The following is a 23,985-nucleotide window of genomic DNA, read 5'->3' on the forward strand; positions in this document are numbered from 1 at the left end:
GTTGTGAATTCCAACAACATTAGTAGAGAAATTGTGGTTCCTTCATTATGTCCTAATCCTAAGAATTCTAAGGAGAAATCGTTGCATTCTTTGGATGTTGTTAGAGCTTTGAAATATTATGTTGAAGCTACTAAATCTTTCAGAAAGACTTCTAGTCTATTTGTTATCTTTTCCGGTTCTAGAAAAGGCCAGAAAGCTTCTGCCATTTCTTTGGCATCTTGGTTGAAATCTTTAATTCATCTTGCCTATGTTGAGTCGGGTAAAACTCCGCCTCAGAGAATTACAGCTCATTCTACTAGGTCAGTTTCTACTTCCTGGGCGTTTAGGAATGAAGCTTCGGTTGATCAGATTTGCAAAGCAGCAACTTGGTCCTCTTTGCATACTTTTACTAAATTCTACCATTTTGATGTATTTTCTTCTTCTGAAGCAGTTTTTGGTAGAAAAGTACTTCAGGCAGCGGTTTCAGTTTGAATCTTCTGCTTATGTTTTTCGTTAAACTTTATTTTGGGTGTGGATTATTTTCAGCAGGAATTGGCTGTCTTTATTTTATCCCTCCCTCTCTAGTGACTCTTGTGTGGAAAGATCCACATCTTGGGTAATCATTATCCCATACGTCACTAGCTCATGGACTCTTGCTAATTACATGAAAGAAAACATAATTTATGTAAGAACTTACCTGATAAATTCATTTTTCATATTAGCAAGAGTCCATGAGGCCCGCCCTTTTTTTGTGGTGGTTATGATTTTGTATAAAGCACAATTATTCCAATTCCTTATTTTATATGCTTTCGCACTTTTTTATCACCCCACTTCTTGGCTATTCGTTAAACTGAATTGTGGGTGTGGTGAGGGGTGTATTTATAGGCATTTTGAGGTTTGGGAAACTTTGCCCCTCCTGGTAGGAATGTATATCCCATACATCACTAGCTCATGGACTCTTGCTAATATGAATTTATCAGGTAAGTTCTTACATAAATTATGTTATTTACACTTTGCTGCCCATTGCTGTGCTAGGTTCTTATGCTGTGTCTCACGGCATGAGAACAAGGCTCCCATTGGAACCTATGGAAGTGTGCTCTATTGAGTGCTAAGTTTCCATGCAATGCGAACACGAGGTTGCATTAGCATTGTGGGTGACTTTAAATACCAGTGCACATTTGCGTGCACTGGTATTACGAGTGGAGTGCAAATATCACGTTCATGAAATCACAATTTTGCACTCCACTCGTAATCTGGCCCTTTGTGTATAAATACAACGCAGAAATACAATTTGTATTTAATTTAAGACTTTTTTTCTGTTACCATTTTAATTTTATAAAGAACACTTATTTTTCCTAGGAGTTTAAAAGTTTAAGCGCTTGTGATTTTATATTTTAAAATTGTACAGATGGGATGACAAGTTCCCGTTCTCTTGCATTGTCTATGCAGGGATATGCAAATAATGGGCAGTATTGTTTCTGCAAGTTCACTCAAATACTGTGAGGAAGAAAGAGAATACATAATTTATTGTGAATCCAGTCCGGCAGCATGTCCATGCCCCTATCCATAATATCTGAACTGAAATAATATCTGTGTGTGTTGAGATGCAGGAAAGTATTTTTTCTTTCTGCACGTAATGAATAAATGCATTTCATTACACATGACTCACACAGTGCTCATGCCTAGCTGTTTCACCATTCTGGCTGTCACTTCACACCTTGAAGTAGGGTGTGCTTGAGCAAATGTGTGACACTTGTGAACTGGTCAGCTAGGCTTCAGAATGGATACACGTAATCCACAGAGCTGCAGAAATGTGCAAACTGTTTCTTAGGAGATAGTCACAATATATATTATATATATATATATATATATATATATATATATATATATATATATATATCATTATGGAACATAAAATATAAACAATAGAAATTACTGTCATTTGACAGCTGGGTGCCAGCATGCTGTGCTTTAGTCTTTGAGGCTGCTGACTATGGTTGAGCTTATTTTATTCTTAGATCCTAGCATTACAAGGTCTTGAGCTGGCCATGCCATAAGCATTGGATGCTGCCCTATTATAATCTGGGTTTCTGTCTCTGCAGAAGCTAATTAGGGACGGTTATAAAAGGGTCACTAGAGTGTGCAACCAATGTCCGGGTGGAATATAGCAGTCGGAACTGCCACTTTTAACTGGAGCAGGAAAGCTAATTTTATATACATAACTAATTGGCCTCAGTAGAAGAGATCAGATATAAAGATTAGTCTTTTTTTAACCTCAGATAACATGGCAGCGCCATTTCTTATAATAAAACTTAAACTTTACACAATTAATATAATTGACTCTGACCAATTATTCTTAGGCTAATCTTTGCTTTGAACACATCATTATGTCTAGTGTTTTTTAGTGTTTGTGTCCCTTTAGTGTGGTTTAGTTTTGATTTTGAATCTAACAGGGAGTGTAGATCTAGACCCTAGGGACCGATTACTCAATGGCTGATAAGCAGAACTCTCACTTCTGTATTGGTAGATGGTGATATGCCTAACAAACATAAAAACATTAAAAATCTGTATTGGATATAGGAATTTTTTATTAAAAAAAAATAGTAACCTTTAAAATTACTTCTTTTAGAAAAAAATGCTTTAATGTCTGGTTAAAATAACCCTTTGTGTACAGCTTGCTTTGTAATGTTGATTCTTTTAAGGGCATGTGTATCTGGATTCATTAGACTATGGTGTAGTATTTTGCACAAGAGACATTGCTTGTGTGAGGTACAATGCTTCATGGGAGAAACATGGTTGTAGCTTTTTTTTTCTGGCTTTGTCTGTAAGTCCGAGAACATGAGCCTGAAAAGATAAGAGAAGAACGGCAGTAAATATTTATCTTGATACCAGTTTACTTTGGCCTGACAAATTGTGTGGGTCTATATCAACATCTTCCGTTAAGATATTTACCTTTGGATACACTGCAGTAGTTTTTCCCACAAAACTAATGTGTTCACTTCAGCAGTCTACTGGTAGATTGAGATATGAAATAATTACTGCTAGAGCTTAACAAACTTCATCTTCAAATTAGTCTTACTATAAAATATGCCTCAGAAGCTGCTTGCTTGGCTTCATCAGAATTATTTTGAATTGGCTTGTGTGAAATTGAATAGTATATTTCCGCAGCTGCTCTGAGAATTGCTATGCAGGGACATGCTTGCTTTACAGCGAGACATGTTAATATGCTTAGAAGCACTGCTAATCAGTACTGTACTCTAGTGGAGAGTTTTTGAATACTTTTTACTTAGAGCAATGTGCAACTGACTGCTGCGTGGGTGCATAGAATTTGCTGCAGCAATAAATTAATAAGAAAGGAAATGTGGAACAGGAAATAAAAGGACATTCAAAACCTCTTGTTTTGCGTAGAAATTGTGCTTATCCTACGCCCCCTAGGAAGCCAAAAAGCAAATCCTCTGACCTGTAAATGCTGCAAGTCATATACTTGGTTTTATAAACATACAAGTTGGTTGCAACTTTTTGAAATCCTAGGTTACACATTTTGCTTTTTGGCCTGTCTAGGGAGTGTGAGACAAAGTAAAACTTTTATACAAAATCAAGAGGTGTTTATTTAATGTCACTTTAAAGGAACAGTCTACTCCAGAATTGTTGTTATTTAAAAAGATAGATAATCCCTTTTTTACCCATTCCCCAGTTTTGCATAACCAACATGGTTATATAAATACAGTATATACTTTTTACCACTGTGATTACCTTGTATCTAAACTTTTGCAGACTGCCCCCTTATTTCAGTTCTTTTGAAAGACTTGCATTTTAGCCAATCGGTGCCCTCTCATAAGTAACTCCATGGGTGTGAGCACAGTGTTATCTATATAGCACACATGAACTAATGCCCTATAGCTGTGAAAAACTGTCATGCATTGAGATAAGAGGTGGTTTAAAAGAAATTAACTTTTGAGCCTACCTAGGTTCATCTTTTAACTAATAACAGAACAAATCAAATTTGATGATAAAAGTGAATTGGAAAGTTAATTAAAATTGCATTCCCTATCAGAATCATGAAAGTTTAATTTTGACTAGTCTGTCCCTTTAATACATGACATGAGCAGAATAAGCCTAGGCCAGGTTATATATACTATCTGAGCTAGATGCAAGGAGTTTAATGTTTTTGCATATGATGAGGGATTATGAGTATTTGCTATTGTGATAGGAAAACTACACGTTTCACAAAAGTGGTACTTTGTGAAATAAACACGGATGGACGATTATTTTTTATCATATTACTTCTTAAAGGGACATGAAGCCGAATTTTTTTTCTTTCATGATTTGGCTAGAGCATGTGATTTTAAATAACTTTCCAATTTACTTTTTTTTAATCTAATTTTTTTTCTCTTTTGTTTTCTGAAAAGTGACAAGAGATAAATAAATAATAGCAGTAAATTGGAAAGCTGTTTAAAATTGTATTCTCTATCTGAATTCATAAAATAAAAATGTTAAAGGGCCATAATACCCAAATGTTTAAACACTTGAAAGTGATGCAGCATAGCTGTAAAAAGCTGACTAGAAAATATCTCCTGAACATCTCTATGTAAAAAAGAAAGATATTTTACCTCAAAAGTTCCTCAGTAGCCACCTCCCATTGTAAAGGATTTCTAAGCAGCATATTAGTATGTCTGGCCTGGGACAGCTGAAAGGATGAGCCTTGTGAACTCTCATATTATTTCACCAATCAGGTAAAAGAAGCTTACTATGAAATCTCATGAGAGTTAAGTGAAATCTCATGAGATCACAGTAAAAGAGTTCATGACCTCAGCACTGCTGATGCTGATTGGCTGCTGTTCATTTCTTCATTTCTTTTTTAATTTTTACCTGCAGCTGGGCTGCAGCTGAGTATAACTTTTTACACAGAACTTACTCTGCTGAGCTGAGGAAATTGTGAGGTAAAATATCTTCCTTTTTTACATAGAGATGCTCAGGTGATATTTTCCTGTCAGCTTTTTACAGTTATACTGCATCAGTTTCAAGTGATTTAGCACGAGTATTATGTCCCTTTAAGTTTTATGTCCCTTTAAGAGGACATCAAAGTAATTCATTTAATTGATGCTTTTAAGAGGGCATATTAAATAAATGTTTTATACACCTGTGCTGGAAAAAATGTTTTATATACTTGTGGAGGCCTGCCCCTGACTAATAAGAGAGTTCTGGGTGTTTTCCTTTCAGCCAATCAGCAACTATTGCCCTAGTAACTTTTGCACAAAGAAAAATGTTCCATGTCAGTGAGAGCTTTTACTGTGCATGTGAATTTGAAGTATATCTAAATATGCTTCATGTGCCAGTATTTTAAACAGTGTTCATAGAGAGCTGGCAATGGCTTATATCATGTAAATCGAGTCATCACCAGCATATAATACATGGCACCACCTGCTTTCAGAACAATCACACTGTACAAATTGCTGATGGAGTGAGCAATTTATGTGCACATGCACAGTAAAGCAGTGATATGAAATGTCCTCTTTTAGATGCAAGAAAGATAAACAGAGACCCTGGTTTGGCTCCTAAAACAAAAGTAAAGATTTAAGTGCTTTGAGGCAGACTGTATAACGGCTCCATCTGGGGCTTTGCCAGCGCTATGTGTTACTTTAGATAAATCAGAGAGCGATTTGCTATACTATATCATAGCACATTCATTTACTGCTAGAAAAAAGTTCTGTTTATTTACAGATTACTGTTTGATCTTAGAGATTTATTTTAGATGCAAAGTTCGGCTGAAAGTAGTTTCATTCTGATGTGTGGTGCAGAAAATCTACTAGATAAGCCAAATTGGTCTAATAGCAGTTGGATTGTGCACAATTTGTAAAGTAAAGCTACTTTTGTGCTATATTCCCTTTTGAAAGCCCCAAACCCCAGGATGAAGATTTCTCCACTATGTAAATCCAGCACCCTCAGAAAGCAAACATAATTCTCTAATAAGACCACCATGTATCTCTGTGCATAGCTGAACCCATTCCTAGCATCACACTGGCTTTTGCTTTACTCAACACTAACTAATGTATAGTATGTCCTATAATAGTTTTAGAGACTAAATATAGATTTTGCCAAATCGATTCAATCAGCAAATTAGTGATTTAGATAAAGAAGCAGTAAATTCAGCATTCAACTTTCATGGTTCAGATGGACCAAGCAATTTTAAATAACTTTCCATTTCAATTCTATTAGCAAATTATCAAAATTGCTTCAATCTCTTGATTTCCTTTGTTGAAAAACATATTTAAATTTGCTAAGTAGCTGCTGATTGGTGGCTGCACATAGATGCCTTGTGTTATTTGCTCGTCCATGTGCATTGCTATTTATTCATCAAAGGGTACCTAAAGAATGAAGCAAATAAGATAATATAAGTAAATTTGAATGTTGTATAAAAAAAGAAATTAGCATATGAGCCTACCTATGTTTAGTTTAAACTAAGAATACCAAGAGAAAAAAGCAAATTTGATGATAAAAGTAAATTGGAAAGTTGATTAAAATTAAAAGTCCCTTTAAGATAATTTGGAAAAAAAGGAGAACATTAGAAGTTTAAAATTGCATTCTCTATCTGAATAATGAATATCATTTTGACTTTACTGCCTCTTTAAAACATGAGTAAAATGTTTTAATATTTTTTTTAGTCTTGTTATGTATTTAAACTTCTGACAATTTGCTTTAAAATCTATTGTTGCAATGTTCTTCTGCTCTAAGTATACCCAGTTATGATGTCTGCATTCTAACTTGTATGTTTATAAAATCATTATGGGCTTTATAATACAAGATGGGTGATGCTGATTAAACTGGACAAATCCAGAGTTGTGAAACAGTGCTGACATTAGGAATATGCAGTATCCTCTGATTGTTTTGTCCAAGCATGCATGTTGTGTTAGGCCCACACTTCCTCACAAGAACTCATAATTACAGTGCAGTATCCGTTTCAGTGAAATATCTGCACATATCACATATTCTATGTAGTATTATATCTTTCTGGTTCTATCCTCTACAAAGGCCTAGTCTCTCTTTACCAAGAGACTATGGTTCACTAATATAAAGGAGAAACGTAAACTAACTTGTTTTTTTATGCATTTTCATCTGTAGGTAATATGTTTTCTTGAAGGAAAATTTGAACCTATTTTTTTTCTTTCATGATTCAGATATAGCATGCAATTTTAAGCAACTTTTTACTTTACTCCTATTTATCAATTGTGCTTCATTCTCTTGGTATCTCTATTTGAAAAAGCAGGAATGTAAGCTTTGGAGCCGTCCCATTTTTGGTTCTACACTGGGTAGCACTTGCTGACTGGTGGTTACATTTAGCTACCAATCAGCAAGCCCTACCCAGGTGTTGCACTAAAGATAGGCTGGTTTGTAAGCTTACATTCCTTCTTTTTCAAATAGAGATACCAAGAGAATAAAGAAAAAATGATCATAGGAGTAAATTAGAAAGTTACTTAAAGGGAGATGAAACCCAATTTTTTTATTTCATGATTTAGAAAGAGCATGCAATTTTAAATAACTTTCTAATTTTACTTATTTTATCTATTTTGCTTCATTCTCTTGATATCCTTGTCTAAAAGGCATATCTAGATAGGCTCAGTGGCTGCTGATTGGTGGCTGCACATAGATTCCCCGTGTGATTGGCTCACCCATGTGCATTGTTATTTCTTCAGCAAAGACTATCTAAAGAATGAAGCAAATTAGATAATAGAAGTAGATTGGAATGTTGTTTAAAATTGTCTTCTCTATCTGAATCATGAAAGAAAAAAATTGGGGTTAGTGTCCCTTTAAACTTTTATGTTTTATCTGAATCATAAAAGAAAAAAAATTGGGTTTAGTATCCCTTTAATGTTTATTTGAAATAATTCAGTTTTGAATACAAATGAATTCTAACTAACCACAGTCACAAGTAGAGAAAGGCAAGCATGTCAATTAAAATAACGTTTGTTTTTTAGCTCAGAAATGTCCATTAAAAATAAATACATAATGCATTTTAAACTCTTGAACCCTCTCTTAAATGGACTCAAAGTAAAATATTGAGAATCATGTCCCTTTAAATCTCAGCAAAATGTGCTTTCAGTGTTTTTATTTCTTTTTTTGTTTTGTCCTTTTCTTACCATTGTGAATGCAGCTGTTCTTTTTTTCAGTTGAGATGCTGGTAATTGTAGCAGGTGGGGGAGGGCTGAAGCCTGATACTAGATTGGGGGGCAGGAATTTAGCTTGGTAAATACTCCCTGATTATAGTGTTCTGTCATCCTACATGAAGCTGGTCTTTTTTGCTACTCTGCTCCCCCACCCAAGCTGAGCAGCACTCCCACATGTATACACTTACACACACAATTACACACTTACATACATGATCACACTTATGTATACACACACATAGTAAATACCACAATATCACATGCATTTTATGGTATCAGTCTCCAAGTATTAAAGGCCACCTGAAATCGTAGTTCTGACTCCTGAATAAAAGGGACACTATGCTTGCTTATTGGTGGGTTATGCTTGCTTATCGGTGGGTAAATGTAAGCCTCCAATAAGCAAGCGCTATCCATGGTGCTGAACCTAAAATGGGCTTGCTGCGAAGATTTACATTCCTGCTTTTAAAATAAAGATCGCAAGAGAACGAAGAAAAATTAATAATAGGAGTAAATTAGAAAGTTGCTTACAATCTTCTCATGCTCTATCTGTATCATGAAAGAAAAAAAATTGGGTTCAGAGTTCCTTTAATTGTTCCACACATGCCTTTTGTATTTAAAATAATTTCCTTGCTCCTAAAATGTTCTGTGGACATCTTAGTATTTTGAAATGCTCCTATCTCAAAATCTTTTAATGGGTATGTTTGCCTTCTGTGACATTATCAATCACATGACAAGGTTAATCCACAACTACTTACATTTATTTTTGTATCCTGAAACAGAATATATTTTAGTCTTGCAGTGCTTGAAAGAGCTATAATAATTTCACCATAATTAATGATCTAAAACAAATAAATATACATTTTGACAGCATATAAGCCACAGAAGGCTAATCTAGACTGCCTTTATTTATATCTGAAATCAATTTCCTTACTGAATTTGTACCTATCACCTCACTTTAGCATGTAACAGTAAGAAATGCTTTCTACAAAATATTCTTTAATAAAGTTGCAACCTTTTCCAGGAAAAGAATCTTAGTCATGGACATTTGCATACATTAGCATAAATAATTATGCAGCATAACTCAAATAAATATATATATACACTCTCAGAAGTATTTCTAAAAATAGCTTATGGGCCTGCCAAGTATAAGTTTTAGTTTCTTCTGTATTTTTATTTTTTTACTTTATCCATTTCAAGAACACAGCTATTAAGTGCTATCTTCATGTTTCACATCATTTAAATGAATGTTTCACGTATTTAATGTAGCATATAAGTTGTATCCTTCTTTCAAGGACAGCAAATCATCAATAAACCTGGTGGCAAATGTCATGTTCAGTGTGATAAATATATTTAGCGGTTCCAGGTGGAGCTGCCTCAGTTTGTGGTCCCCTCAGAATATTTGTCTTCAAGGATAATGGAACCACATTCACTTTTGTCTACATCTGAACATTAAATGTCAGAGTAAAATTAATTAACTTCAGTAACGATGTCATTTTTTAGATCAAAATATTGTGTGTGTAGTTAATGCTGTTTATTTCTTTGTACATTAGCTAAATTAAAATTGTTTATTATATTTTTTAGCTCCCTGCTGACTTCACAAAGCTGCACATCACAGATAGTCTTCATCCACAGGTGACACACGTGTCCTCCAGTCATTCAGGATGTAGCATCACTAGCGATTCTGGGAGCAGCAGCTTGTCTGATATCTACCAGGTAACAGGTTTTTTCAGTTTATCTCTAAGCTGTTTGTGGATATATTATTTCATCTTTATTGTGGGTTTGAGTAGTTTGCTTTAAAGGGCTCGATTTATCAAGCTGTTTGCCGTCTACGACTGCAGGTTCTCACAAGTGAACCTGCAGTCAGTATTTATCAAGCAGCGGTCTTCAGGTGGAGAATTTCAATCCCCCTGGTCTCGTCCCTCCGTGATTGGCTGTGTGCGGGCAGGGGGCGGTGTTGCACAATAGTGAAAAATAGCGCTCTTGTGCAATACTTTATTCCGCCAGCGTATTGCTGCCCGCCAGAGGCAACCTGGGGTGGACAGGTGTGCATATGTACGCCCCTGTCCGCCCTAGATTGAAAAATCGAGCCCAAAGGGGCATAAAACTTTAAATTTAAATGTGCATTAATGCTTTTTAGTTTTGAGTAAAAGCTTTTTTTGCAATATACATATATACACTCCTATTATAAGTTATCATAATTTTAGCTTTTATTTTTCATTATGCATTCAGATTCAGCACTGTACCTGCTTAGAGGGCCATAAGTGGCACACATTGATTAATCACCTACACAATATATGCTGCCTGAGCAGGAGTAGTGCTGGAGGTGCACAGGGGACATATTTATATACGCTTTTGCATAAAAAAGCTGTCATTGAAACAGATACGTTTTACTAGAAGTATTTTTGCTAATACATGTGTAATGTAAAAAAATGTCTAAAATCGAAATTGTATTTTACGTTTTTAGTTACATAGTTTTTGTAATGAGAAAGCTGTCTTGTGGCTGTGCAGCTATTTGCAAGTTAGAAACCTGCATGTCGACAGTACACGCTAGGGGGAGAGTTCTTCTTTTATAAGTCTCATGTGGTAACAGAGTAGTAGGATGGTAAACTTATTCTATATCATCTTTATATTTGTAAATGGAACAAATATTGCTTTAGTTCTGCAAATAAGTTCTGTAAATGTGTTTTTCCTAAGGCCTTACATTTCTCCCTGATATTTTTCAATTTTGGTCATTTTCTTTTTTTTTGCTTTTGGTCATTTTTCAGATCTCCGCACATTACTACCAAGCTGCTAGGTATAGTAAAATAACTTTGCCCAGAAAACAGTGGGCAAGAAGGGCAGGGGGGCATAGGAGTGCATTTCAGTTTTTAGATCATGGAGTATTATACTGCAAATATTTTATTTTATTTATTTTAATTCTCGTTTTGAGCAAAAAAATAAATCAAAGCTTCTAATCACGATCCTAAGCTGAAAACAAAACACCGATTGTTATAGAATTTTGAGCATAAAGTATCATTATTGAAGGGTTTTGTTGACAAATTGTGTAATATTATCTATCTGTTTGTTCCTTACTTTGCAGAATATTTTGTCACAAACAAATAAACTGAATCGGAGGTATTTTAAAAGTAGACCATGGGTATACCAGAGAAAAAAACAGTGGGGGGAATATGATGTTTATCATATTCTTTAACATTTATATTTATGGCACAAGTAATGCATTGGTTGGCCAACACAGATGACAAATGATTTTGCTCTCTGTGGGCAGCTAAATCAATTTTTAATGACAGAACATCTTTTGGTTGCGTATGCTGTGTAATTCCTTAAGACTGCCAGCAATTAGTACTTGAATTCCCAATTCACCATAATCTGATTTTTGTTGGGGAAGAATACTGCATTGTTATTTATAATCAGACAAGTATCTAGATTAATTACTTGATCATAGTTATTTACCCACTCCCAAATATTTTTAGACATGATGGTACAGACATGATGGTATCTCCATAGATCTCTGCTTTTTCATTCTTTTTGGAGAAAAAAATAAAATAATATATATATATTTATTTTACTTTGAAATGCATGGAATAAGGGTTAATAAAAAGGAAGTCTTCTATCCATACTGTACATTTCCATGCATTCCCTTTCCTATTTTGTTTAACGTAATTGAGGATTTTTTTTTCTTCTATTTACTTGGAACCATGGGAGCAAGTTGGCAGATGTCTCAAAGAAATGGCTATGCATTAGCCAAGGACCATTAACACTCTTGGCTAAGCAAGTGGTTTCATTATCCTACTATTCATGCAGTTTGAATGAAAGACCCTGCTTCTTTGCACATGTTCTTTTTACGTTTTTGTCATTTTTGTATTTGTGGTTGTTCAAATTTAACACTTCATAATGTGCATTGGGGAACATTAGTTTGCTGAAAGCACTAATATACAGCCTCCGATTGAATTATATTTATAACCTTTTTTGTATAAAGCTTAATGTACATGCATTGTAATTTGTAGCAATCTAATATGTATTTCAAGATTATTTTGTTTTGTTTGTTTTTTTTTTTGGATATTTTTTTCTGTGTTGGGGGCGTCACATTTTAAAATTACATTATAGAAAAAGCAAAAAACACATTTTACACAGAACCCCCAAAAATGATGATCAGGTCACAATGTAAATAGTTAAAACACACACAAACTTTTTTTTTATTCCTTTTTTTTTTAGGAATTCCTCGGGTTATCCCTTTGGAACCATTACAAGAGGGGGAGGGATAATGTCGGGGGAAAAAACCCTCAATCACTTTCAATAGATTTAAAAGGAACATGAGGGGAAGTTAAAAAATATTTAAACATGTTTGATAAATCACTAGATGTAAACCACATTTTTGCATTACCCTTCTTCCAACACATATTTATTCTTTTGATGCGATTAAAGGGACACTGAACCCAAATTTTTTCTTTTGTGATTCAGATAGAGCATGACATTTTAAGCAACTTTCTAATTTACTCCTATTATCAAATTTTCTTTATTCTCTTGGTATCTTTATTTTAAATGCAAGAATGTAAGTTTAGATGCCGGCCCATTTTTGGTGAACAACTTGGGTTGTCCTTGCTGATTGGTGGATAAATTCATCCATCAATAAAAAAGTGCTGTCCAGAGTTCTGAACCAAGAAAAAAACTTAGATGCCTTCTTTTTCAAATAAAGATAGCAAGGGAACGAATAAAAAATTGATAATTGGAGTAAATTAGAATGTTGCTTAAAATTGCATGCTCTATCTGAATCATGAAAGAAAAAATTTGGATTCAGTGTCCCTTTAAGGATGTTCATATATTTAATAGGAAGCACTTAAATATATTGTAATAGTATTTTACCTTGTGCATCTATCTTCTGTGGTATGAGAAACAAATATGGTACATTTCATATTAAAACTGAAATGTTTTAGAAACCAGTTGCTAATAACAATATACTTTATGCAGAACCTGCATCTAGTAAGAGAGACCCACCTTTATAGAAAATTCACATTTTCAATCAGGACAAGAACACTTATAGAAACCTTTATATAGAGATTATTGTAAGAAGCATAAGGCTTATCAGAAGGCCTTGCAAAATACTTACAATTATAAAATAGCTATTTATTAATAATGACAGGATATATGACATGATGTGACAACTCCACTGGGATTGGAAGACTAATATTTAAATTAGGGAACAGCTGACTGTGACATTATAAATGGCTAATTAATGCGAGGGAGGCTTTTTTTTTTTTTTTTCAATCTGTTATTGGTTTTTCTTAAGTCTCTTTAGAACTAAAATTCCTCCACAACGTTTTATTATCTGTCACCTGATGCTGATGTTCCCAGCGATTGGCCAAGAGCATCTTTTTATGCTATATGTGGTGTGTGTATTTGTGATCTTTTTTTATTCTGTTTAAAATGTTCTCATGTTTTATATTAAGAACAAAACATAATTTACAGTGGTTATTGATACTTATAGGATATGTTGGTTTGTTTTTAATACATTTTCTAGTCTCTCTCTTTTCTAGAAAATACATTTTATGTTCACTTTGTTTACACTAAATTTATTACATTGAATGAAGGTTATGGTTTAGCTTTGGTTAAGTTGCAGTGACAACGTTTTCACAGAAATCAAGCATTCTATTTATTTCATTACATATTGTCATCAGAATAAAAACCCAGGGATTTCCTGACTTAAAGGGACACTGAACCCAAAATGTTTCTTTCGTGATTCAGAGAGAGCATGCAATTTTAAGCAACTTTCTAATTTACTCCTATTATCAATTTTTATTAGTTCTCTTAGTATATTTATTTGAAAAAGAAGGCATCTAAGCATTTTTATTAGTTCAGAACTCTGGAGAGCACTTTTTTTATTGGTGGATGAATTTATCCACCAATCAGCAAGAACAACCCAGGTTGTTCACCAAAAATGGGCCGGCATCTAAACTTAAATTCTTGCATTTCAAATAAAGATACCAAGAGAATGAAGAAAATTTGATAATAGGAGTAAATTAGAAAGTTGCTCAAAATGTCATGCTCTATCTGAATCACAAATGAAAAAAATTGGCTTCTGTGTTTTAATTTAAATTTGGCTTTAAGTGTTTTAATAGTGATATAATTTAAATAAACATGCATAAAAAATAATGAAAATGAATAAGCATGTATACTTAAAGGGACATGAAACCCCCAAAAATACTTTCATGATGTAGGTACAACATACAATTTTAAAAAACTTTCCAGTTTACTTCAATTATCAAATTTGCATCATTGTCTTGGTATCATTTGTTGAAGGAGCAGCTATTCACTTTCTAACTGAACACATACAGTGGATATAAAAAGTCTACACACCCCTGTTAAAATGTCAGGTTTCTGTGATGTAAAAAAATGAGACAAAGATAAATCATTTCAGAACTTTTTCCACCTTTAATGTGACCTATAAACTATGCAACTCAATTGAAAAACAAACTGAAATCTTTTAGGTGAAGGGAAGTAAAAATAAAAAAATATGGTTGCATAAGTGATTTTATTACAGAACTCAGTCCTGCACTCAGTCTTTTGGGGTATGAGTCTATCAGCATGGCACATCTTGACTTGGCAAGATTTGCCCACCCTTCTTTGCAAAAACACTCCAAATCTGTCAGATTGCGAGGGCATCTCCTGTGCACAGCCCTCTTCAGATCACAACACAGATTTTCGATTGGATTCAGGTCTGGGCTCTGGCTAGGCCATTCCAAAACTTGAATAATCTTCTTCTGGTGAAGCCATTCCTTTGTTGATGTGGGTGTATGCTTTGGGTCATTGGCATGCTGAAAGATGAAGTTCCTCTTCATTTTCAGCTTTCTAGTAGAAGCCTGAAGGTTTTGTGCCAATATTGACTGGTATTTGGAACTGTTCATAATTCCCTCTACCTTGAATAAGGCCCCAGTTCCAGCTGAAGAAAAACAGCCCCAAAGCATGATGCTGCCACCACCATGCTTCACTGTGGGTATGGTGTTCTTTTGGTGATATTCAGTGTTGTTTTTGCCCCAAACATATCTTTTGGAATTATTGCCAAAAAGTTCAACCTTGGTTTCATCAGACCATAACACCTTTTCTCAGATGCTTTTGGGAGAATTTAGCTGGGCTTGGATGTTTTTCTTCGTAAGAAAAGGCTTCCGTCTTGCCGTCTACCCCAAAGCCCAAACATATGAAGAATACGGGAGATTGTTGTCACATGTACCACACAGCCAGTACTTGCCAGATTTTCCTGCAGCTCCTTTAATGTTGCTGTAGGCCTCTTGGTAGCCTCCCAGACCAGTTTTCTTCTCGTCTTTTCATCAATTTTGGAGGGACATCCAGTTCTTGGTAATGTCATTGTTGTGCCATATTTTCTTCACTTAATGAAGACTGTCTTCACTGTGTTCCATGGTATATCTAATGCCTTGGAAATTCTTTTGTACCCTTCTCCTGACTGATACCTTTTAACAATGAGATCCCTCTGATGCTTTGGAAGCTCTCTGCGGACCATAGCTTTTGTGTAGGACGCGACTAAGAAAATGTCAGGAAAGACCTACTAGGACAGCTGAACTTTATTCAGGATTAATTAGAGGCACTTTAAATTATGGCCGGTGTGTGATGACTCTTATTTAACATGGTTTTGAATGTGATAGCTTGTTTTTCAATTGAGTTGTGTAGTTTATAGGTCACATTAAAGGTGGAAAAAGTTCTGAAATGATTTATCTTTGTCTAATTTTTTTACAGCACAGAAACCTGACATTTTAACAGGGTTGTGTAGACTTTTTTATATCCACTGTAGGTGAGCCAATGAAAATCAGTGTACATATTCAGCCACCAATCAGCAGCTAGAACCTAGGTTTTTTGCTGCTCATGATCTTACCTAGATAAACATTTCAGCAAAGGACAACAAGAGAAGGAAGCAAATTAAATAATATGTCAATTGGAAAGTTGTTTAAAATGGTATGCTATGTGTAAATCACGAATGTCTAATTATGACTTTACTGTCCCTTTAATTAAAATTAAACTAGTAGGCAGCTGATTGTAGTTCCTATGGGGATCACCTTCTACCTAGAAGGAAATAACACTCCTAACAGAACCCTCTCTTTTATATGTGGGTTATTTTGTGTGTGTTGTATGCTGTCTGTAAGGTTTCCTATCCTTTACCAACCACCTACCAGCGACACAGGCATGAGACCCTTTCATTGGCTTTTTAAATCTCAAGAGGGAGTTTTGTTGCCCATCATTCTAGTAGAAGGTTGTATGTTCTCATTTAAAAATGTTATGAGTATGTACAAATAAAAGGAAATGTGCTATTTAACTCTCTTACCCTGACTCTCTCTCTCTCTCTCTCTCTCTCTCTCTCTCTCACTCTCTCTCACTCTCTCTCTCTCTTTCTGTTGATTTTAACTCAAAAGAAATAAAGCTGACTAATTGCTGCTTTCAGCATTGTCTAAGGAAATTTTGTACATTTTTCTAATCTTCATGGTGTTAGAATAGCGCTGAATTCAATTTTTACAGGCTCTCTAACAGAATGATGTAATAATGTGTAACGTTGTCTTGGAGCAGGGCCATGCATTTTGCCGAGTCCCTATTAATTGTTTTAGTTAGGATTCAGTTTAAAGCGCACATGATTACACAATTCCCTCTACGTGATATTGTTGCATTTGACTTCCTTTCACATTATTATGTGATTGTATGCTGTGGGCTTTAAACCTTTTTTCTTCCTGTTATACTGAGCTGTATAAGTTGTTGGTCCCATGATTACAGACATTTTTTGTAATTTTGCCCAGCCACTTTGAACGTGAAGATTATATTATTATGATTTTCTTTTTAATAGATCCTTCATTTTATAATTGAATTGTGTAAGAGCATCTTATGTTTTGAGCTTTTCCTGGCTTATTGATATAGTTTCTGTAGAAGTGTGCCTGATATTACCTTATATAATATTGTTGTTACTGTGTTTAATTAACCACTGGTGATATCCCAAAAAGGAGCAAGCAGAAGCACAAATCTAAAGCTTGGCTTTTGCTCTTAGAGGGTTAAACATAAAACTCTGGCTGCTGGTTCCTATAGAGGTCACTATCTGGTTTCTCTAGAATAGGGTTCTTCAGTCCCGATCTGTAGGAAGCACAAACAAGCCGGACATTCAGAATTACCTTAATAAAAATAGGTTACACTAGTTAAGGAACATAGTTAATACCAATACCTTTTGGGGGGATTTGATTTGGTTCCCCGATCAATACTACCAATATTTTTTCACTTCTATTAGTTTGTAAATATAACCACATTTTTTAACAAGATATGTATTATCTTAATATAGATTATTATTATTGTTGTTATTATTACTAATATAAATAATAATATTTCTTCATATTCATAGTGAACAATCATGAAAGGCAGTGCTTCATTATTATTTTTTAGCTGTTGCTTAGTTTGTTCCATGAGTCTTTTCTTTAATTCATTTTTTTTGGACATCTCTTTTTCTAGCTCCTAGCCTGACGATTTAAGTCACCAGTTATGATTATATATTATCACCTTGATTATGAAGAACTCAATTTGTTGCAATTATAATAATTACAAACCTTATTTTAAACACATTTATAAACAGATGTATAATTATACATGTTTGTTGTAAGGAACTTAAGTGTCAAATGACTTGGTTGGGACTAGAATGTAACGCATGCTTTTTTGTGTTGAGGTTGTGAAGGTTCTAAAGGTTGGGTTGTGTCTATTTTAATCTGACCTTGACAGCTTTTCACACACTACAATATTTGTCTAGCAGTGACATGGCAGTTTCACTGCTCAGTTTAGATTTATATTTGGCATCTTTTTTTTCCCTTTAGGCACAATTAAGGGGTTAAAAGTGAGAAAATAAATAACTGAGCCCTCAAGGACTATGTCCTAAACAGGACAGAGGCTGCAAAATGGCATTTATTTGAGTGTTAAGTGCAAAATGTGCATAATTCATGTGCAGCTATTACGGTATGTGACAGAGGAATTTGATTGTGTTGTTGCCTTACAGTGCTTATCGACTTTTTAGGTGTTGAAGAGAGATTTGCAATTGAACAATTGCATTAAATCAAAGGAGCAAGGCAAGAATCTAAAGAATGGAGATTGTAGCCTTTCTGTTTAGTTTCATGCTCTTTTTACAATCTACAAACACTGCTTCTAAAAGGTCATATGTTTATTCCGGTCTTTTAAAACTCATTATTTACAGATTTGTATACAGCTTTATTTTTAACGTCATCCTAAATACCCATAGTCGTTTGCAAGACAAGCTCTAATACCTTGACATGTAGTAGTGCCTGTGCAAGCTATAGTTATCAACATTAATCTAATCGGGTACCCATAACTCATTGAACATTTTATTAATGATAAGGGGTACATTGTGTGATTATCCAATTTAGTTTTGGTGACCATGTGCTAAGGGATCCAATCAATTAATGAAAATAGTAATAAGGGAAAAAAAAAACTGTTAAATCGATTTGTAAAGTGACATAAAATTGCATTAAAGGGACATGAAATCCATTTTTTTTTTCTTGATTTAGAAAGAGCATGCAATTATAAATAACTTTCTAATTGACTTCTATTGTCTAATTTTCTTTATTCTCTTAATATCCTTTGTTGAAAAACATAACTAAATAGGCTCAGTAGCCTCTGATTGGTGGCTGCACATAAATACCTTGTGTGATAGAGCATAGCAGTTTAAACATTTTTCACATTTTTATTCTCTTGGTATCCTTTGTTGAAAGAGCAGCAATGTAGTACAGGCTAGCTAAACACACCAGTTGAGCCAATGACAGAGGCATGTGCAGTCACCAATCAGCAACTAGCTCCCAGCAGTGCATTGTTGCTCCTGAGTTTACCTAGGTATGCTTTTTGAACAAAATATATCAAAGCTAATTAGGTAATAGAAGTCAATTGGAAAGGTGTATAAAATTGTTTGCCTGGATCATGAGTTTTATTATGACTTTAGTTTCTCTTCAAGGTTACAAGAAATGGTTGGGGAAAACTAATTATTTTTTTCTTTCATACAGTTGGTGAGAGTCCACGATCCATTAGTCTTGGGGAATTACTCTTCCCTTCCACTAGGAGTAGGCATATATTCCCAAATTCTACATTTTGTAGTTCTTCTTTCACCTCATGGGACATTTTTAATAAACCTTCCATAATTGGTCGCAGGGATTTGTATTTTGGCTTCCTTGGATCTACAATATACTATTCCATAACCTCTGCTGATATTTTTCAGTACTGATTTGGCTGTCTGCTGCTTATTTGCTGGTGGATGAGTGTCTATTGGTAACTATTATTTATTAACATTTAGACACTCTATAGCTATGTTATGGGCACTAACTATATATATATATATATATATATATATATATATATATGTATTTGCTAATTTATTTGGCCCAGGGACCAAATCCTTTACATTATTCCCCTTGCTGTTCTGCACGCTTCATTTTTTTTGGGGCTTGCTTAGTTTGAATTTTGTGTGTCAACCTTTAGGTTTAGTTGGGTAGGGGTTGCGCACGGCGGGTTAATGCTTGTCGGGTCAGCGCATGCCGCTTTTGTTTTATTATAGTTACTTTTACACTTTCGCTGTTTTACACACGTAGGGTCAGCGTATGCACACGTCAGGGTTAGGTGCACTAAATCCTTTATAGCGGTCAGTTGTGGGTTTTTTTGGGGTTTTTTTACATGCGTTTTCTTAATTTTAATGAGCTTTATTGATATTATAAAGATTAATGCCAAAAGCATGTGTTTTGCTGTTTCTACCAGGAAAGCTTTATGGTTTAAATCCTGGTTTGCAGATATGGTGTCAAAATCCAGATTATTATCTCTTTCCTTTCACAAGGCTTACTTGGAGGCAGGTCAGCATCCACCGCAACAGATTACTGCTCATTCTATTAAGCCTTCAAAAATGAGGGTTCAGTTGACCAGATTTGCATGGCAGCTCCTTGGTCTTCTTTGCATACTTTTATACAATTCTACCATTTTGGTGTTTTTGTTCTTCTTAGGCAGCCTTTGATAGAAAGGTTGTTCAGGCAGTTGTCTCAGTTTGATTTTTTTTTGTCTTTTTGATTTATTTTAAGTACATTTAATAAAAAAAAAAATATTGAGGTTGTGGATTTAATTTCTCGGTGAAAAAATGTTTTTAAATGCCTACTTTTATGTCATTACTTGTGGACTCCACAGCTTGGGTATACGTTCCCGGAATAATGGATCGTGATCTCTCACCACCTGCATGAAAAAAAACACATAAAAGACGTACTAAATAAATAATTTACCTAAAAACATAAGGGTGGAATCTTGTGGACTCTCATGGTGGTGAGAGTCCACAAGATTCCACCCTTATGTTTTTAGGTAAATTATTTCTTTAGTACGTCTTTTTCCCCTGCTCCTTCTATGGCTCTTATTCCTCTTTCTTACCTCATTTTGCTTGGCTAACGTTAGACTGAGGTATGTGTGAGATGGAAGGGGTTTTATAGATCTCTTGGGGTTTGGGATTCTTTGCCTCCTCCTAGGGGTAGAGAAGAATAATTCCCCAGGAGTAATGGATAGTGGACTCTCACCACCATGAAAGAAATTAATTTATCAACTAAACATAGTTTTTTTCACTTTTTGTGACTTAATTTTCTTTATTTGTAATAGATATATATATAGAGAGAGATTTTATTTTTGAGAGAAAAAAATTGTTAATTGTGTAAAAAATGTAATACAAATTGTAAGAAATACATTGAATACACCCATATATAGTATATAAGAGAGAGCTCCATAAAATTACAAAGGCAATAATAGTAACTATAATAACAAAAATCACTGATTAAATTAAAATAAAATATACCATATTAAATGTAATCATAAATAAGTAGATTTATGAAACTTTGTGTGTTTATTAATTCTTTGCCAAACTTGGGGTTAATATTATAAAGCAGTCATGAACAGGATGGATTTGATTTAAATCAAATCAAATTTACAAACCTTTTTAAAGCTTGCTTCTATCACCTCACACTTAGGTCCTTGTGCAGATCTATTCCACACCAAGCAATCTTCTATTCAGTGAGCTTTTTGAAACTTAGTATGGGTTGATTTTGTGTACATAGACTTGCAGGGGAGCAAGGGCATTAAAGGGACAGTAAATTAAAAATTAAAGTTTCATGATTCAGAAAACATGTAATGTAAAAAAAATTAATTTTCTTCTCTAATTTAATTTGCTTTGTTCTCTTGGTATCCATTGTTTAAAAGTGAGCATAGTTAGGCCCTGAAGCAATGTACTAACTGTGAGCTAGCTGCTTGTCACGGTTTTAACCATTTTGTTCAGCTAGGCTCAATTAGAGCATTGCTCTCCTTCAACAAAGGATACCAAGGGAATGAATCAAATTTGAGAATAGAAGTAAATTTGAAAATTGTATGCTCTATCTGAAACCCATGTGGTTGATTTATGAAGCTCTGGTGGACAGGGGCGCACATATGCACCCCAGCTCGCCTCTGGCGGGCTGAACTCCGCTGCCGGAATTCAGCATTGCACACAAGCGCTATTTTGCACTTGCATGCAATCTCACCCGTGCACAGCCAATCACAAGATCGGGGAGATTGAAATTCGCAACCTAAGAGGTGGCAAAAGGTTAGGGAAGCAGTGGTCTCATGACCGCTGCTTCATAAATACGGACTGCATGTTCTCTTTCGAGAACCTGCAGTCGTTGGCATGGGAAGAGGTTGATAAATCGACCGCTATGTCTCTTTAAGGTGTATTTCTCAATTCTATATTTTTATTTTAGAATATTTTTGCTGTGAAGCAGGGGCATGTTATTTCTGCTGCCACAAATTCAGTTTTGAGAGCTACAAAACCAATAATATGTGATAATATCTTTAAGATAGAAAAATTCCCCAACGTAATTTGACAAAAACCTTTTGGAGATCATGACATTGTGAATGGATAATTAAATTAATTTACCCAAAAAAAATTAAACATTACAGCGATGAATATACAGCATCTTGTTATATAATAAAAACTAATCTATATTTTAGGATTAATAACATTTAGATTATAATATATCTTAAATCGAAACCCTCTTTATTTTTAACTCAAAAAGCATTTCAGTAAAAAAAAAAAAATCCTGTATAGATTAAAAAAAAAAAAAGATTTAAATTAAATAAAAAAAATATATATATATATTTTTAAATAATTTATTTTTATCTACCCTAGTCATGAACCGTTTAGCTGTTCTGACAAGTTTACCTTTACTTTGGGTGGAGAGGTTTGTCCTAAGGGCTTACTATAGTGAGGTTGAATGAATCAACTTAGAAACTCCTTTTCTTCATTTGCAAATATAGGATTATGACCAAAATATCGGTGTTGTATTAACCCCTTAATGAGCAATGATATGGAACCATTCAGCAAACTGAAGCTGTGTCCTTAAGGGGTTAAATATGACGTTAAAAGTGTTAACTTTTTAATGGTGACTATTTTTACCTATAATTTTTTTCTGTGATGTATATAGAGGGAAATCCGTCTCTATCATTATTTTAAGTTGTATAAGGTATGTCATACATTTATATACAGTACATATTTGTGTCCTAAAAACATGTTGGCTGTTTTTTTGAATACTGATCAGTAATAATGATTAGAAGTCATGTTTCTGAGCTAGCCAGTGTTTGACATATAGATTAGTGTAAATAGTTTGAGAACCAATAAGTGATAGGATATCAAGGGGAAATTGAATTTATACTTTTAGTTAAAAAAATAATATATATATATATATATATATATATATATATATATATATATATATATATATATATATATATATATATATATATATATATATATCTTATATACATTTTTTTTCTCAGAGAATATACAAAGATAGTAAGGGCAACATGCCTGATTACTCCAATTGGCATGTAAGATGAAGCATAATACAAGATGCACTTTTTTGTAGAGGTTAAAAAGCTTAATACATTTTGAATATAGGAGATTTTTATGTAATTTAGTAGTTTAAATCCAAAATCCTTCTTTTCTTTGGGAATTGTACTCTTAAATGGACAGTCAACACCATCATTTTTGTTGTTTAAAAAGAAAGATAATCCATTTTTTACCCATTCCCCAGGTTTAGCACAACTAATAATGTTATAGAAATACACTTTTTACCTCTGTGATTACCTTGTATCTATGCCTCTGCAAACTGCCCCCTTTTTTCAGTTCTTTTGACAGACTTGTATTTTAGCCATTCAGTGTTATCTCCAGGGTAACTTCACATGCATGAGCTCAATGTTATCTATATGAAACACATGAACTTATGCCCTCTAGTGGTAAAAATGCATTCAGATTAGAGGCAGTCTTCAAGGTCTAAGAAATTAACATATGAACCTCCTTGGTTTAGCTTTCAACTAAGAATACCAAGAGAACAAAGCACAATTGGTGATAAAAGTAAATTGGAAAGTTGTTTAAAATTGCATTCCCTATTTAAATCATGAAAGTTTTTTTTGGACTTGACGTCCCTTTAAGTCTCTTTTGGTATTTGTCTGTAGTATGTGAAATGTTATGTATTTACTCTGCTGATATCTTGTCTTTATCTATGTGATGTTCAAACCTTGTCAATACTTGTGATACTTCCTAAATTTATAATTTCACTAATTGTATAACACCAAAATCCTCCAAATTATATTGTCTGTTTTATCAATTTATCTCACCCTGAATCAAATGTTCCCAATTGGCCTTTTGCCTGTCTTGTCATTATCTAATTTATTGCAATCAGCTGAATGCTCTGGCCTATAAATTTAACACTGCTATGGGGAAATCATTGCTTGGGTGAGCATTGCAGTATTGTAACATAATCTG

The 23,985-nt window shown here is 34.1% G+C and overlaps 1 protein-coding gene across 11 annotated transcripts in view; it reads left to right on the plus strand.

The window, feature by feature from the left end:
- The window catches only part of RAPGEF2 (Rap guanine nucleotide exchange factor 2), a 652,959-nt gene that overhangs the window by 543,266 nt on the left and 85,708 nt on the right, over positions 1 to 23,985 (plus strand). For all 11 annotated transcript variants that reach the window (XM_053703785.1, XM_053703786.1, XM_053703787.1 and 8 more), the window contains one exon: positions 9,723 to 9,854. In XM_053703785.1, coding sequence (XP_053559760.1) covers positions 9,723 to 9,854 — 132 coding nt within the window. The remainder of the gene's footprint in view (positions 1 to 9,722; positions 9,855 to 23,985) is intronic.

Source organism: Bombina bombina, chromosome 2 (assembly GCF_027579735.1).
Source record: "Bombina bombina isolate aBomBom1 chromosome 2, aBomBom1.pri, whole genome shotgun sequence".
Classification (NCBI taxonomy): Eukaryota; Metazoa; Chordata; class Amphibia; order Anura; family Bombinatoridae; genus Bombina; species Bombina bombina.